A 17,164-nucleotide genomic window follows, 5' to 3' on the forward strand; every position below is an offset into this window, starting at 1 on the left:
TCGAGTTGCCAAACGTCAGCCTCGAAACCTTAATGACTTGGAGAAGATCTGCAAAGAGGAGTGGGACAAAATCTCTCCTGAGATGTGTGCAAACCTGGTGGCCAACTACAAGAAACATCTGACCTCTGTGATTGCCAACAAGGGTTTTGCCACCAAGTACTAAGTCATGTTTTGCAGAGGGGTCAAATACTTATTTCCCTCATTAAAATGCAAATCATTTTATAACATTTTTGACATGTGTTTTTCTGGATTATTTTGTTGTTATTCTGTCTCTCACTGTTCAAATAAACCTACCATTAAAATTATAGACTGATAATTTCTTTGTAAGTGGGAAAACGTACAAAATCAGCAGGGGATCAAATACTTTTTCTTGCCACTGTATATATATATATATATATACAGTGGGGGAAAAAAGTATGTGAACCCTTTGGAATTACCTGTATTTCTGCATAAATTCGTCATCACATTTGATCTGATCTGAACAATTGACAAACATAGTGTGCTTGTCACGGTTGTCGTATGATGAAGGAGCAGACCAAAGCGCAGTATCGTTCCACATTTTCTTTATTAAACTGTGAAACTATGCAATACATACAAAATAAACTAAAAAACAACAAACCGTGACGAAGAGGTGAAACATACACTAACTCAAAAACAATCTCCCACAAACCCAGGTGGGAAAAACAACTACTTAAGTATGATCTCCAATTAGAGACGATGACCAGCTGCCTCTAATTGGAGGTCATCCCAAAAAAACAACAACATAGAAATACAAAAACTAGAACATAACAATATAGAAAATCTAAACTAGAAAAAAACCCTGTCACGCCCTTTCCCTGAAATAACAGCTTTCTATGGTCAGTGCTTAAATTAATAACACACAAATTATTAAATTTTTCTTGTCTATATTGAATACATAATTTAAACTTTCACAGTGTAGGTTGGAAAAAGTGTGTGAACTCCTATGCTAATGACTTCTCCAAAAGCTAATTCAGGAGTCAGCTAACCTGGATTCCAATCAATGAGACAAGATTGGAGATGTTGGTTAGAGCTGCCTTGCCCTATAAAAAACACTCACAAAATATGAGTTTGCTATTCACAAGAATCATTGCCTGATGTGAACCATGCCTCGAACAAAAGAGATCTCAAAAGACCTAAGATTAAGAATTGTTGACTTGCATAAAGCTGGAAAGGGTTACAAAAGTATCTCTAAAAGCCTTGATGTTCATCAGTCCATGATAAGACAAATTGTCTATAAATGGAAAAAGTTCAGCGCTGTTGCTACTCTCCCTAGGAGTGGCCGTTCTGCAAAGATGACTGCAAGAGCGCAGTGCAGACTGCTCAATGAGGTTAAGAACAATCCTAGAGTGTCAGCTAAAGACTTCCAGAAATCTCTGGAACATGCTAACATCTCTGTTGACGAGTCTACGATATTTAAAACACTAAACAAGAATGGTGTTCATGGGAGGACACCACAGAAGAAGCCACTGCTGTCTAAAAAAAACATTGCTGCACGTCTGAAGTATTCAAAAAGACCACCTGGATGTTTCACAGCGCTACTGGCAAAATATTCGGTGGACAGATGAAACTACAGTTGAGTTGTTTGGAAGGAACACACACCACTATCTGTGGAGAAAAAAAGGCACAGCACACCAACATCAAAACCTCATCCCAACTGTAAAGTATGGTTTGGGGCTGATTTGCTGCCTCAGGGCCTGGACAGCCGTGCTATCATCAATGGAAAAATGAATTCCCAAGTTTATCAAGACATTTTGCAGGAGAATGTTTGGCTATCTGTCCGCCAATTGAAGCTCAACAGAAGTTAGGTGATGCAACAGGACAACAACCCAAAACACAGAAGTAAATCAACAACAGAATGACTTCAACAGAAGAAAATACGCCTTCTGGCGTGGCCAAGTCAGAGTCCTGACCTCAACCCGATTGAGATGCTGTGGCATGAACTCAAGAGAGCAGTTCACACCAGACATCCCAAGAATATTGCTGAACTGAAACAGTTTTGTGAAGAGGAATGGTCCAAAATTCCTCCTGACCGTTGTGCAGGTCTGATCCACAACTACAGAAAACGTTTGGTTGAGGTTATTGCTGCCAAAGGAGGGTCAACCAGTTATTAAGTCCAAGGGTTCACATACTTTTCCCACCCTGCACTGTGAATGTTTACACGGTGTGTTCAATAAAGACATGAAATGTATTATTGTTTGTGTGTTATTAGTTTAAGCAGACTGTTTGTCTATTGTTGTGACCTAGATGAAGATCAGATCAAATTTTATTACCAATTTATACAGAAATCCAGGTATTTCCAAAGGGTTCACATACTTTGTCTTGCCACTGTATATATATGTGTATAGATGTATGCCCCAGGAAGCCCCCACACCCTAGAAGGAAGACCCCAAGAAGACCCCCCCAGCTAACTCTGACACCGCCGCTGGAAAAAATCCTAGGGGAAACACTGATACTACTAACTCCCCTTAGGGTTGGAACAGACCATGATAACAGACAACTAAAATCTGATTTGAGATTTCTTAGATGAATGCACAAGGCTTTTACAGTATATGTTGATTTTCTTTTATTAAGTTTTAACACTTCACTGCTCTTAAGAAAGGCATGTTGACCATGTTGATCAGACTCAAGCCATCCCAGATAGCTGTTGATTACAGTATACCCTGACCAAAATGGTCCCAAACAGGATAAGTGGGCATGCAGAGGGTTCTGACCATTCTGCTAGGTAACCACAACCCAGGCTGGGTGTTTCTCCACTCTGCAGCCAAAAGCACGTTGGGGTTTTACTCAACTTCTAATCACTGACTGCTGCTGTGAAATTACGCTGCAAAATGAGAGCCTATTTTCACATTCAACTTCCAAACACCAGGCAAAGGTGTAATTATACTCCCATATGTAAGTGGTTTAATAACAGTTCCTGGCTATATTTATACTCCTCATCTTTAACCTGGAGTTTTCTTTGTTCCCTTAATCACAACGCACTTCAGAGTGCTCACTCTCCCTCGCTTTATCTCTCTCTCTCGCTCTCTCTTTCCCTTCTCTCTCTCCTGATGTGTTATAAGGATATTCAATCCCAGAGCCCCCCTCCTACCACTTCCCACCCACCTCTCTCTCTCTCTCGCTCTCTCTCTCGCTCTCTCTCTCTCTCAATTTTACAACATAGAAGGTCCTTACCCTAGACTACAGCTGTCTCTCCAAATTAATTTGTTTGTATTCACCACTCACTTCTATATACTGTATGCCAACAACAAGGTGTTTGATCTGTGAAGTCACAGTGTGCGTGCGCAAACAAGACGGCAAGTCACTGTACTCACCTATTCATGTCCTATTGTCAATTTTGGTTAGCCATCTTTGTCTCATAATATCTCTCTCTCTCTCTCTCTCTCTCTCTCTCTCTCTCTCTCTCTCTACTTCCTCTCTGTAGCCCTCTCCCTCTGTCTGTCTAGCTGTTTTGAACAGGCTGATTGATCTCTCTCCCTCCACCCCTCCACTCCTCTCTCCACCTGTCTCTACTTCCTCTCTGCCATTATGACCTCACTCATTAAGCCACCTTTACGTCCCATCTTTCATTCTCTCCTCTCTTCATACCTCCACCCATGGCTGTACTGTACACCATACAGGGCTGGCAGAGAAATCATTATATACTATATTATATACTCTGTACTCTTGATAGAGGTGGGGAGCACTCGATCCATGGGATAGTATGATACTGTATGGTGTGTGGTGCACCCAAACTCTTTAGAAGTCAATCATGGAGCATTCAGTGTAGCAGCCAGGCTCACTGCCTGTTTATTGTCCTCATTATAAATTTGTATTTTATTTTATTTTTATTTAACCTCTATTTAACTAGGCAAGTCAGTTAAGAACAAATTCTTACTTACAATGACGGCCTACCAAAAGGCAAAAGGCCTCCTGCGGGAAAGGGGTCTCTGAGGGGCCAAAGACCCCTCAGAGACACCAATACTCCTTAGCCGGCCCACAAGAATGGATTGGTCTACCGTATCAAAAGCTTTGGCCAAGTCAATAAAAATAGCAGCACAACATTGCTTAGACTCAAGGGCAATGGTGACATCATTGAGGACCGTTAAGGTTGCAGTGACACCTCCATAACCTGAGCAGAAAGCAGATTGCATACCAGAGAGAATACTATAGACATCAAGAAATCCACTCAGTTGATTATTGACAAGTTTTTCCAACACTTCTGATAAACAGGGCGAAATTGAAATTGGCCTGTAACAGTTAGGATCAGCTTGATCTCCCCCTATAAATAAAGGATGCACCGTGGATGCCTTCCAAGCAATGGGAACCTCCCCAGAGAGGAGAGACCGGTTAAAAAGGTCAGAGATAGACTTGGTGATGATAGGGGCTGCAACCTTAAAGAAGATAGTATCTAAACCATCTGACCCAGATGTTTTTTGGGGGTCAAGTTTAAGGAGCTCCTTTAGCACCTCAGACTCAGTGACTGCCTGCAGGGAGAAACTTTGTAGCGGGGCAGGGGGAAAAGAGGGAGACGCATTGGGGCTACTCGCATTAGAAGGGGTGGGGCTACTCGCATTAGAAGGGGTGGGGCTACTCGCATTAGAAGGGGTGGGAGATGAGGAAATGTTGGACAGGCAATGAGGCAAGGCTGAGTCAAATAGGAATCCTGACTTAATGAAGTGGTGATTAAACAGCTCAGCCATGTGCTCCTGTCAGTAAAAATAACATCATCAACATTAATGGACTTGGGCAGCTGTGAGGAGGAGGGTTTATTCTCTAGGTCTTTAACCGTTTTCCAGAACTTCTTGGGGTTAGACCGACAGAGAGAGAACTGCTCCTTAAAGTAACTAACTTTGGCCTTCTGGATAGCTTGAGTGCACTTATTTCTAATTTGCCTGAACGAGAACCAGTCAGCGTGAGTATGCGTGTGCTGAGCCATTCGCCAAATGGAATTCTTGAGGTGGAGTAACTCTGCCAGATTACAATATCAAAAAATAAGGTTCAAGCGTTTTTGACAGAAGGGATCAAGCTGATTCTTTACCAATTTACAGAGGCCAGGTCATGAAGGAAGGCTTGCTCATTAAAGTTTTTTAGCAAGCATGTCACGTCCTGACCAGCAGAGGGTGTTGTTGTGTAGTTTTGGTCAGGACGTGGCAGAGTATGTCTGTGTATGTGTGTTCTGGGTGTTGTATTTCTATGTGGGTCTGTTTGGCTCCCGATCAGGGACAGCTGGTGATTGTTGTTCCTGATTGGGAGTCATATATTTAGGAGTATGTTTGTCACTTGGGTTTGTGGGTGGTTGTGCTAACACTGCTAGTCTTTGGCATGTACGTAGCATGTTAGTCGTTTTTGTTTATTGGTTTTCCTGTGGATACTTTGCTCTTATATATTAAAAAGATGAGTATCCACATTCCGCCTGCAGTTTGGTCCATTCAACACGGCTTCAACAGTTATGACAAAGCGTCTATGACAAATCAGGACAGGTCGTTTCACTGAGCAGCCATTACAAACACAGGCTGTAAAACAGTGATTACTAAGGTCATTACAGAAAACACCAGACTGATACCTATCAGGATTATTTGTGAGGATAACTTTTCTGGGTGTTCGGAGTCCTACTTTGTGGGATTGGGAATAATCTGAGAAAGATTTAGGGAGTCCCATTGCTTTAGGACTTGGTCAGGTGGTTTAAGCATGTCCCAGTTTAGGTGACCTATCAGGACAAATTCAGACTTAGTGTAAGGGGCCCGGAGAGAGCTTAGGGCAGGTAGGGTACAGGTCGGTGCTGATGGTGGACGATAACACCCAGCAACAGTCAAAGAGTTATTTGAAAGTTTAATGCTTAAAATCAGCAAATCAAATTGTTTGGAGACAGATTTTGTGGAGACAACCGAGCACTGACGGTGTTCCTTGGTAAAGATTGCCACTCCACCACCTTTGGTAGATATGTCTTGCCAAAAAAGGTTATTACCAGAAAGGTTAACATCAGTGTTCAAAACACTCTTTCTTAACCACGTCTTAGTAATGACCAACACATCTGGATTGGAGCTGTGAACCCACACTTTCAATTGATACATTTTATGTAATAAGCTTCTAGTGTTAACGTGCAGAAAACCAAGGCTTTTATGAGAGCAGAAATCAGTGAAACAGATATCAGAGCACAAGTCAGAATTGAGTCTAGCAACAGTAGATGGGCTAGGGTGTACATGCACATTTCCAGATATCATCAGCAGTAATACAATCAGGGCACGGCAGAGGACAGGGAGAGCTCTGCAGTGTTGATTTTTTATGACATTTGAATGTGCATCAGATGGCAACAAGATCATATTGTAGAGCAATTTCATCAGGTAACATGAATATAAAGCCGGCGAGAGGTAGTTAGAATAGGACGGGAGGGGAGGCCAAGAGTCCGTGTAACCAATAGAGAGTCAGAGTCCCGTATTTGGGAACAAACATAGTCTGTCCCATGGTTGGGTAAACAAGCAAGTTCATAGTCAACAAAGCACGCAGGTGTCATGAGGCAAATAGCATAAAGCACAAAAAAAAAAATATGACGACTTGGGGCTAATCGTTGTAAGTTCAAAGAGTCACTCGCCCCAACAAGATAACTTGAGAGAGTAGCTCTCTATGAGTCCAGTAGGCTATAAAAGTCTGAGATAAAATAAATAAATAACAGGCCTATAGCAGTTCATTTACATTTTAGTAGACACTTTTATCCAGAGCGACTTACTGTAGTGAATGCATACATTTCACACATTTTTTTTCTCCATACTGGTCCCCCGTGGGAATTGAACCCACAACCCTGGCATTGCAAACACCATGCTCTACCAACTGAGCCACACGGGACCTAATTAAAGTGTTGCTGAGTAAGCTCACATAATAAGCTTCACAAGTTCATTTGCCTACCTAAAATTCTGATCAGTCCAAAGTCTGCGGTGTGTATGTAAGTGTGTGTGTGCTGGAGGCGAGCGAAAGCTCGGGAGAGAAGGGGGAGTGTGGCGGGGGTACCTGTAACAGACAGGGGGAGACAGACCAGGGCAGACGGTGAACAGATCGCCAGGTGGAATCCAAGCAGCAGGGCAGCAGGCAACAGGAGTAGGTGTCACACCCACTTGTTAGAAGCTTTTTTCTTTTTTCGGGAGGCAGATTCCATGTAGAAAATCCCAGCTAGCTAGCTAACGTATCTAGCAAGTCTCTGTCCACTGTTTTTTTTCCACAGGCAAAAGGAGGTTTTTAGCTAGCTATATCTCTTCAGTTTCGGCGAATGGTCCTTTATGACGTCCATACAAAGTTGTCCTGTGGCTGTTGTATTTTGGAGATTGCAACGTCAAGGCACTCCTTTCTGGAGTATATCTTCTGATGTGATCAAAGCAACAATATTGTTTCTTATTAAGGTAATTTACAATTGAAGTGTCCTGGCTGCATATCAGTTCAAAATAGAGATGAATCCAGGGGGTACTTTACTGTAATGACCACTGCACAGAGGGAGGGTGCTTCAAAGGCCTCTGCATTTGGGTGGGGGAGGCTGTGAAACTCTCCTACCATTGTTGGGCTCAAGGGCTTTGACACCTCTCACCTCAGACCTCAGTGCTTTGACACCTCTCACTTCACACCTCAGTACTAATTGAAGTTGCAGCCAGATAAGTTCTGTCCTAGCAAGCTTGGTAGCCTTAACTTAGAATTCAGTCCTTATAGTACAAATATATCATTGTAATTGATTTTTCTTCTTGGCTTTAAAAGTAGCATCAGACTAAACATTACTCACTCAGTTCCAGGTTGAATAGTGTTTTCATGTTTCTGTTTCTTTTGCTGGTCGTTGGTTTGGTAGTAGGTATTGTTCCAGGTAATTTTGTCTAAAATCAGGTTGTAGGTTTGGAGTGAAGATTTGGAGTGACGATTATGTTGGCTACAGTTCCCCTTTTTTGACTATGTTATTGGTGTCCGAGCTGAGCAACCCCTATCTGAATACTTTCTGAATGCACTGTATATACAAGGAGTACCAGTACTGAGTCAGTGTGCAGGGGTACGAGGTAGTTGAACTTATTTTCTATAGCTGAGGCAACTGGGTAAAGATGAAGGTTTTTCCTTCTCAGCTACCCATACTTGTCCAACGACCCATGGCGGAGTTTAAGCACAGACTGTCACAATAACAGGTCCTCATCAGAATGTCACTCATTATCTGACAACAACTAGGAAACTTTAGTGGTTCTTTCAATCTAATACATTACTTGTCAATGTCTGTGAAGTTTCTATCAAATTCTTGTGTCTGCTCTGTCTGGTGTACTTTCGGCCTCTGTTCTAGCACCCTCTAGAGGTTATCAGGGTAAATATGTTCTGCCACATCCTTTTTGGCTTTTGCTTTAAAAAAATCCAGCACGCTTTCATCCAATTTGGGTCTCTCTTCTATTTAATCCATGTCGATCCATTGCATTTGCCGCATAAAATGACCCAGGTCATTTCCTTCTTTTTGTCAGTCGTGTTGTCTGTCTTTTTATCCTCCAGTACGTTACTAAATTCCTCCATCAGCTCCAACAATAGTTTTTGTTTCATAAATGAAGAATTTTGAACTTCTTTGACATGCCATGATGAGGTGGCTAGTGGACAAATAAAACATGTCTAAATAACCTTAAGTAATGACAATAATAAATAATAGTGTATGCTAGCTAGCTCGGTTTATAAACTAGCTAGCTACAGTAGCTAATGTTAGCTAACCAATTCGTTTTCTGTCTAGTACAGGCAAATATCAGATTTTATTTCAAATCAGCCAACCCATGAGTACCTTTCACGATGGAGTTTCAGAAGTTCTAACGTTACATTGTTATTATTTTATCAAGGAACAGCAACTTTGTGGCCTCATTTGTCAAGTAGGCTAGCTACTTCGTTTCAACTCACGAAATACGTCATATATTGGTGTAACATGTCACTAATCACAGTTTAAAACCGTTAATCATAGATTTACTGATCCAGATTTAAAATTAAGTGGAGCAACACATCTCTGATTAATTATAAACCTAGATTTACAAAACCAAGATTAGCTATAATCCTAGATTAATTTAAACCATGTTGGTGAAACCCACCCTCTATGTTTTGACCATGAGAGTTTACAATCTAAGGTAACACCAAGTAATCATCATGTCATCAGAATAATAAGACCCTTGATATTTATTGGAAAGGTGCATCAAGCTCATCACCTTGCACTTTCACCACCCTGTGAACTTCATCATAACTTGCCTTCCTGAGTCGTAATGGGAGGGACCACACAACATGTCATTGCTTGACTCCAACTTTACTTCCATATGATGGTTATTATATCAACATTAGGACATAATAGCGTTTCCACCGCCATTTCTGGCGTAATTAATTTTACAGACACAAAAAGATCCCACCTTGACTAGCGTATTCGGTTTTGTCGACATTTGGAAGGTTACTGACAAATTTCCATCAGGCCTTTCATGACATTTTTATCGGACGAACTTTACGCGCATGAAATTATTGGATGGAAACCTGGTTTATGGGAGTGTCTGCTGCGTGTGTGTGTGTGTGCGTAAAAGTGCGTGTGTGTGCGCGCGTGTGCGAGCCCATCTGTGTGTGTGCGGCTCTCACGCGTGCCTGTGCACCACTGTTTGTCGCTGACCTTCACTTGAAACCCAATCTGGAAATGAACTGAATGGGGCCTTGTCTAAAAACGCTGACTATGTGGAACGCTGGCTGTGCCACTTATAAAATTGATTAGCCATAACTTATTGTATTGCAGTAAAACGCTTGCCTGGGCATTTTGTGTATATGCAAAGCCTCATGCTGCCACAGGGAGTTGTAATCACTTGTCCGCTGATTATTGAGGGTCATCCTATAAAACCACACCACTTCATTAGAATACATCCCCTGTCTTCATTCATGAGAAGACACCTCTAAATGACAGGCACATTCACCCCACTGTCCTCTATCCAGGAATATTATGTGAAACCAAAGCCAATTACGATGAATAGTCTGTCAGACAGACTGCTACAGGTACAAGACTGCACCATGATATTCTGTCAGACAGCCTGCATCAAGACTGCACTAGTGGTATATTTCAAGTTATAGGCTAGTCATTTACCATATCTCTCTGCTACATTCTGTCCTGTGTTGTGAAACATGACCATGTTGTTTTGAATATGACTGTTGAATATGCTTTTCAGTGGAAACACACATATTGAAACAACAATGCAGCTGGATGATCTGTGGAATGCTAATCTGTTTGATGTGTTGAGACATTAGGGTTGATGTGTGAAATCTTCCCCTTGGTCTGACTAGTCAGTGCCACTCCATTAGATAGATAGCATTGACTATTCCCAATGTACTGCATAAGGCAGAATATGAAGTTGGCAACAAACACGTACAGAGTATTGATGTATTTTTACAGTAAACAGTAGGCTATATTTCCCCCGCTAAAACAGAGTATATGACCTCTGAATATACAGTCAGGGTGGAAACTCATTGTGTAGGCTTTATTTGCGTGCTCTTGGGAACCCGGCCAAGTGGAGAGGTGACCCTGTGTATGTGTGCCTGCCTGCTGCTGTCCACTCAGTCACAGTGCTGAAGTTGTAAAAGAAGCTGACACAGGGGGATGGGGAGTCTACGTGTGTGTGTGTGTGTGTGTGTGTGTGTGTGTGTGTGTGTGTGTGTGTGTGTGTGTGTGTGTGTGTGTGTGTGTGTGTGTGTGTGTGTGTGTGTGTGTGTGTGTGTGTGTGTGTGTGTGTGTGTGTGTGTATGCGTGTGGTGCGTGCCTGCATGTGTGTGTGGAGTCCGTTTACTCACTGTTGGGTAACTGTTGGTGTTGAAGTTGTGGAACAGACCCATGCTGTGTTGTGGTGGAGCTGTGTCCATGGGGAACTGTAGGAACTGCTTCATGTCCAGCGGGGGCGGGATCACCGTGGGGGTCCTGAGGAAGGCAGGGACCGCCCCCGGACGGTTCATGCTGCCTGGAGAGAGACAGACAGAGGGAGAGAGATGGTTTATTCAGAATATATCTAAACAGTCAGTGGTATTTCTCTATTGTTTGTCAATGTAACAGAATGTACTCCTTCACTTCCTGAGACAAAGTGATGGACGTCAGTTGTCCATTAATGTTCAGCAGTGTGGTACTGGGGTGATGATCTGTAGTGTAAAAGGCACGCACGCACGCACGCACGCACGCACGCACGCACGCACGCACGCACGCAGACAGACAGACAGACTCACAGGACTCACTCAGTACTCTGCTCAATCCCCCCTCTCCTCAATCACTAACTAACAGCATCTCAGAGACTAGATTGAGAGCGAAAGAAAGAGAGAGAGAGAGAGAATGAGAAAGAAAGAGAGAGATGGGGTAAAGACTAGCTCTACACTTGACAGCCACCTCTCCTCTAATCAGCCATTCCCTCTGAGCCCAGCTCCTCTGAGAGACAGAATAAACACAGACATCCACTCTGCATCATCCCTTTCCTCTCCCCTTCTCTTCTCCTGTGCTCTCTCTCCCTCAAACCTTCTCTCTATCCATCCCTCCCTCCCTCCCCCTGCGTTCTCTCTGGCGGTTAAGCAGTGGTGAAAGCTTGCACTTGAGTCTACTGTGACGGGGGAGGCTAAGCTCACAGCTGGAGCGCTGCAGATATCAACCTAGCTCCCCCGTATTCCTCTCTCACTCTCTCTCTCTCTCTCTCCCTCCCTCACTCTGTGCATCACTTCCTCTCCCCATTTCAAATGTCTCTCTTTTTTTCTGCCTCTGTGCTTCTGTGAACCCCTACCCTCCCTTACTCCATGACTCTCCTGCTGGCATTCCTATCCCTCCCTCCCTCCCTCCCTCCCTCCCTCCCTCCCTCCCCCATGCTCTTCATTCCTCTCCTCCTCTCCACCATTATCCCTCTTTTTAGTGTACAACCAGAATTCGTTTAGTTTTTTTTAGGATAATCTTTCATTGTTGCCTTTTATTGCTGGTGCCATTGTGACTGTAGCTACTTAAAACATTTGCTACATTTGGAAAACCAGTTACAAATCCGAAATGCTGTGAGCAGGAGCTATTTTAGTTGTGAGAGAGGAAGATCCTTTGAATAGGAGAGACTTGAAGAGGATCTTCAATGAGCTGTCAGTATTAGAGTTTCTCTAGCCCCCCCCCCCCTTCTCTCTCTCTCTTCCTCTCCCCAGAAGCTAGAAGGCTGTCACAGCTTAAGCTCAGCTGCAACCGGTCTGTGTGGCTGCTGGTCCTGACATGCCTCCAAGTCTCTGTAGTGAGGGAGGGAAACAGAGAGAGACAGATCTCTTGAAAAAGTAAGAAATATAACATTTGATGGAAAGGGGGAGAGAGAGAAGGATGGGGGGTCGGCAGCTCACGTGATGGTCGTCATCACCTCTCCTAAACTGACCGCAGTCAGGAATTGTCTGTTACTACCGCTGACTTGTTTCAGAACCATCTGTAACTACACACCTACCATAAACACCACCATTCTCGCAGAGGGAAGTGGGAGAATGAGAGAAAAGAGCACAGAAGGAGATGATGATGCAGTGTAGGGATTAATTACATAATCAAAGAAGTGGATGAAATGACTTAATGATACTAGAACCCCCTGTTTCGCTTCTCTTATCTCAACTCACAATTCACTCCTTGTGCTTCTGTACTGTTCTGCCTCAGTGTGCATTGGCAAACCATCATTTCAGGTTACATGGTATTAATATCTATAGGTCAAACCATGTGCTACCATATCACGTACATACATTTACTCAAAAGGCTCATTACATATACATGTAACACATTACACACTACACACACATAAAAACATATTACACCCATACAGTACTAGTGCATTGTCACGTCCTGACCAGTATAGAGGATTATTTTTTATTGTAGTTTGGTCAGGACGTGGCAGAGGGTAGGTAGTTTATGTATTCCCGGGGTTTTGGGTTTCTTTTCTATGTTTGTGTTTCTATGGGTTTTCTATCTGTTCTGTTTCTATGTTAGTTAATTGGGGTATGGACTCTCAATTGAAGGCAGGTGTTTTCTAGTTGCCTTTGATTGTGAGTCCTATATATTAGGGTGTGTTTGGTCTTGTTGTTTGTGGGTAGTTGAGTTAACACTGCTATTCGTTTTGTTCGTAAGTAGCCTGTCGTGAGTGTTTATTGTTTTCTGTGTATACTTTACGTAATTATATTAAAAGATGAGTATCCACATTCCGCATGCAGTTTGGTCTCTTCAACACGGCTTCAACATTTGTGACATGCATGAACACATAGACATATAGACATACACAGCAAATTGGCCAGTGTTAACTAGTGGTGATTTTTTTAAATGGTTTAGGCAGTCTCCAAACCCTGACAGTCATTGTGAATGCAGGTTGTGGGTGAATAAAAATTCCAATTGTTGGATGTCCTAACTCTGGCTGGATTCTAATAGGAATTACCCATCACTTTGCAAGCCAGTATAATGTGACTTGCAGGCCTGATGTGGCCTGTAAACCAGGAGGTGCCTAACACCATTGGGCTAGGGTAGTACTTGGCCATCAAAGTAAGGCCTTTTGATATACACTGCTCAAATAAATAGAGGGACCACAGACCACTTCTCAGTTCCTATGCTTCCTGGCTGATGTTTTGGTCACTTTTTAATGCCGGATGGTGCTTTCACTCTAGTGGTTGCATGAGACGGAGTCTACAACCCACACAAGTGGCTCAGATAGTACAGCTCATCCAGGATGGCACATCAATGCGAGCTGTGGCAAGAAGGTTTGCTGTGTCTGTCAGCGTAGTGTCCAGAGCATGGAGGCGCTACCAGGAGACAGGCCAGTACATCAGGAGACGTGGAGGAGGCCGTAGGAGGGCAACAACCCAGCAGCAGGACCGCTACCTCCGCCTTTGTGCAAGGAGGAGCAGGAGAAGCACTGCCAGAGCCCTGCAAAATGACCTCCAGCAGGCCACAAATGTGCATGTGTCTGCTCAAACGGTCAGAAACAGACTCCATGAGGGTGGTATGAGGGCCCGACGTCCACAGGTGGGGGTTGTGCTTACAGCCCAACACCGTGCAGGACGTTTGGCATTTGCCAGAGAACACCAAGATTGGCAAATTCGCCACTGGCACCCTGTGCTCTTCACAGATGAAAGCAGGTTCACACTGAGCACATGTGACAGATGTGACAGAGTCTGGAGACGCTGTGGAGAACGTTCTGCTGCCTGCAACATCCTCCAGCATGACCGGTTTGGCGGTGAGTCAGTCATGGTGTGGGGTGGCATTTCTTTGGGGGGCCGCACAGCCCTCCATGTGCTCGCCAGAGGTAGCCTGACTGCCATTAGGTACCGAGATGAGATCCTCAGACCCCTTGTGAGACCATATGCTGGGGCAGTTGGCCCTGGGATCCTCCTAATGCAAGACAATGCTAGACCTCATGTGGCTGGAGTGTGTCAGCAGTTCCTGCAAGAGGAAGGCATTGATGCTATGGACTGGCCCGCCCGTTCCCCAGACCTGAATCCAATTGAGCACATCTGGGACATCATGTCTCGCTCCATCCACCAACGCCACGTTGCACCACAGACTGTCCAGGAGTTGGCGGATGCTTTAGTCCAGGTCTGGGAGGAGATCCCTCAGGAGACCATCCGCCACCTCATCAGGAGCATGCCCAGGCGTTGTAGGGAGGTCATACAGGCACGTGGAGGCCACACACACTACTGAGCCTCATTTTGACTTGTTTTAAGGACATTACATCAAAGTTGGATCAGCCTGTAGTGTGGTTTTCCACTTTAACTTTGAGTGTGACTCCAAATCCAGACCGCCATGGGTTGATAAATTGGATTTCCATTGATTATTTTTGTGTGATTTTGTTGTCAGCACATTCAACTATGTAAAGAAAAAAGTATTTAATAAGATTATTTCTTTCATTCAGATCTAGGATGTGTTGTTTAAGTGTTCCCTTTATTTTTTTTAGCACTATATGTAAAGTATTGTCATAAACAGTTTAATTTTAATAATAACATTCACCTACAGCAGGAACACTTGGTGAAGTCCACAGGACTGAAAATGAACGAATTCAACAGCCATGTCCCTGTCAATAACAAATACAGTCATGGGTGGTAACTGCAAATCACTTGAAATGGCAACTCACACTGGGAAATTATATTCGATTCGTGGGTTAGTGGGTGCGTGGCGTGGCGTTCAAATCATTATTTTTGGCCACCTGTGACTGGAAGTGTTGTACCAGTTTAAGAGGTCTACGGTTATGTTAATTACAATTTGAGCATGTCGGCTGCCAGGCCTTGTCAAGAGATACGGACCTTTTGGTGTAATGGTTCAAAATACAATATAAGGTGTTATTGCGTAACAATGAACGTGTTAATTCCCTAACACTGATAAAGTATAACAGCCTCAGCACTAAGCACAGTGTTAATTTAACACTCAAAACTGTGGACCCATACAGACACTGGTCCAATGTTAAATGTATCACTGTCGGTGTTGATTTAACACGTGATAATTTGCTGTGCATGATATCCTGCATCTACCTGAAAAGATGCAGTCTGAGCCAAGCAGATAGTGGCTGGACAGCAGCACAGCCTTCCATCCTGTCTTATTGAGTGATTTACAATGGCATCAGATCAGTGAACACACACACACACATACGCACGCACGCACGCACGCACGCACGCATGCACGCACGCACGCACGCACGCACACACACACACACACACACACACACACACACACACACACACACACACACACACACTTTTCCAGCGACAAAGGAGAGAGACAGCATTGATCTGACACGGTGAGAGTGGTGCTAAAGTGTTAAACTCCTGCCAAACTCTATAAATCTCCATCTCTCTCTCCTTCTCTCCTTTAAGACAGCCCTGTTCTGTCTGTCCTCCCCTATTCCCTCTGCTTATCACTTTTCTGCCCCAAATGCAAATGTTTGGCTGAGGAGAAGATCAATGGTAGCGTAATAGCTTATTGGATTGTACAGGGGTTAGGAGAGAGATGGAGGAGAGAGACATAGAGATAGAGAATGAGAGAGAAAGAGATGTAGGGAGAGAGACATGGAGATAAAGAAGGAGAGAGAAAGAGATGGAGGGAGAGAGACATGGAGATAGAGAAGGTGAGAGAAAGAGAAGGAGGGATAGAGACATGGAGATAGAGAAGGAGAGAGAAAGAGATGGAGGGAGAGAGAGATGCAGGAAATGAGATGAAGTGAGAGAGATTATGAGACGGAGGGAAAGACTGTGTGTAGGTTGACATGTGGATTGATATTTTTACCTCTTCCTCCACCAATACTTTCTCCCGACCCCACAAACATCATCATGATATAATGAATTGATGAGTTGATGAAGACAGTGAACCTTGAGATAATGTTGTACTGTCACACAAGAAATGTGATTTGACAATTTAAAAGACACGTTAACCTTTGCCTGTAACAACAGCTGAGCTGTGAATACATGATCATGTTAATATCCACTGTTGAGGCTGGCCTTCTAGGCAGAGTTCCTCTGCGTTTGTGTTCTTTTGCCCATCTTAATTTTTTATTTTTATTGGCCAGTCTGAGATATGGGTTTTTCTTTGCAACTCTGCCTAGAAGGCCAGCATCCTGGAGTCGCCTCTTCACTTTTGACATTGAGACTGGTGTTTTGCGGGTACTATTTAATGAAGCTGTCAGTTGAGGACTTGTGAGGCGTCTGTTTTTCAAACTAGACACTCTAATGTACTTGTCCTCTTGCTCAGTTGTACACCGGGGCCTCCCACTCCTCTTTCTCTAACTGGTTAGAGACAGTTTGGTTTGTTCTGTGAAGGGAGTAGTATACAGCGTTGTATGAGATCTTCAATTTCTTGGCAATTTTTCGCATGGAATAGCCTTAATTTCTCAGAACAAGAATAGACTGACGAGTTTCAGAAGAAAGGTCTTTGTTTCTTGCCATTTTGTAATCGAACCCACAAATGCTGATGCTCCAGATCCTCAACTAGTCTAAAGAAGGCCAGTTTTATTGCTTCTTTAATCAGGACAAAAGTTTTCAGCTGTGCTAACATAATTGCAAAAGGGTTTTCTAATGATTAATTAGCCTTTTAAAATTATAAACTTGGATTAGCAAACACAATGTGCCATTGGAACACAGGAGTGATGGTTGCTAATAATGGGCTTCGGTATGCCTATGTAGATATTCCATAAAACATTTGCCATTTCCAGCTACA

At 43.4% G+C, this 17,164-nt stretch overlaps 1 protein-coding gene across 2 annotated transcripts in view; it reads right to left on the bottom strand.

Moving 5' to 3' along the window:
- The window catches only part of LOC106565522 (zinc finger protein 385A), a 92,438-nt gene that overhangs the window by 42,389 nt on the left and 32,885 nt on the right, over window positions 1-17,164 (bottom strand). For both annotated transcript variants that reach the window (XM_014132751.3, XM_014132756.3), the window contains one exon: window positions 10,792-10,955. In XM_014132751.3, the coding sequence (XP_013988226.1) occupies window positions 10,792-10,955 (164 nt within the window). The remainder of the gene's footprint in view (window positions 1-10,791; window positions 10,956-17,164) is intronic.

The sequence above is a fragment of the Salmo salar genome, chromosome 12 (genome assembly GCF_965601325.2).
Source record: "Salmo salar chromosome 12, fSalSal1, whole genome shotgun sequence".
Lineage (NCBI taxonomy): Eukaryota > Metazoa > Chordata > Actinopteri > Salmoniformes > Salmonidae > Salmo > Salmo salar.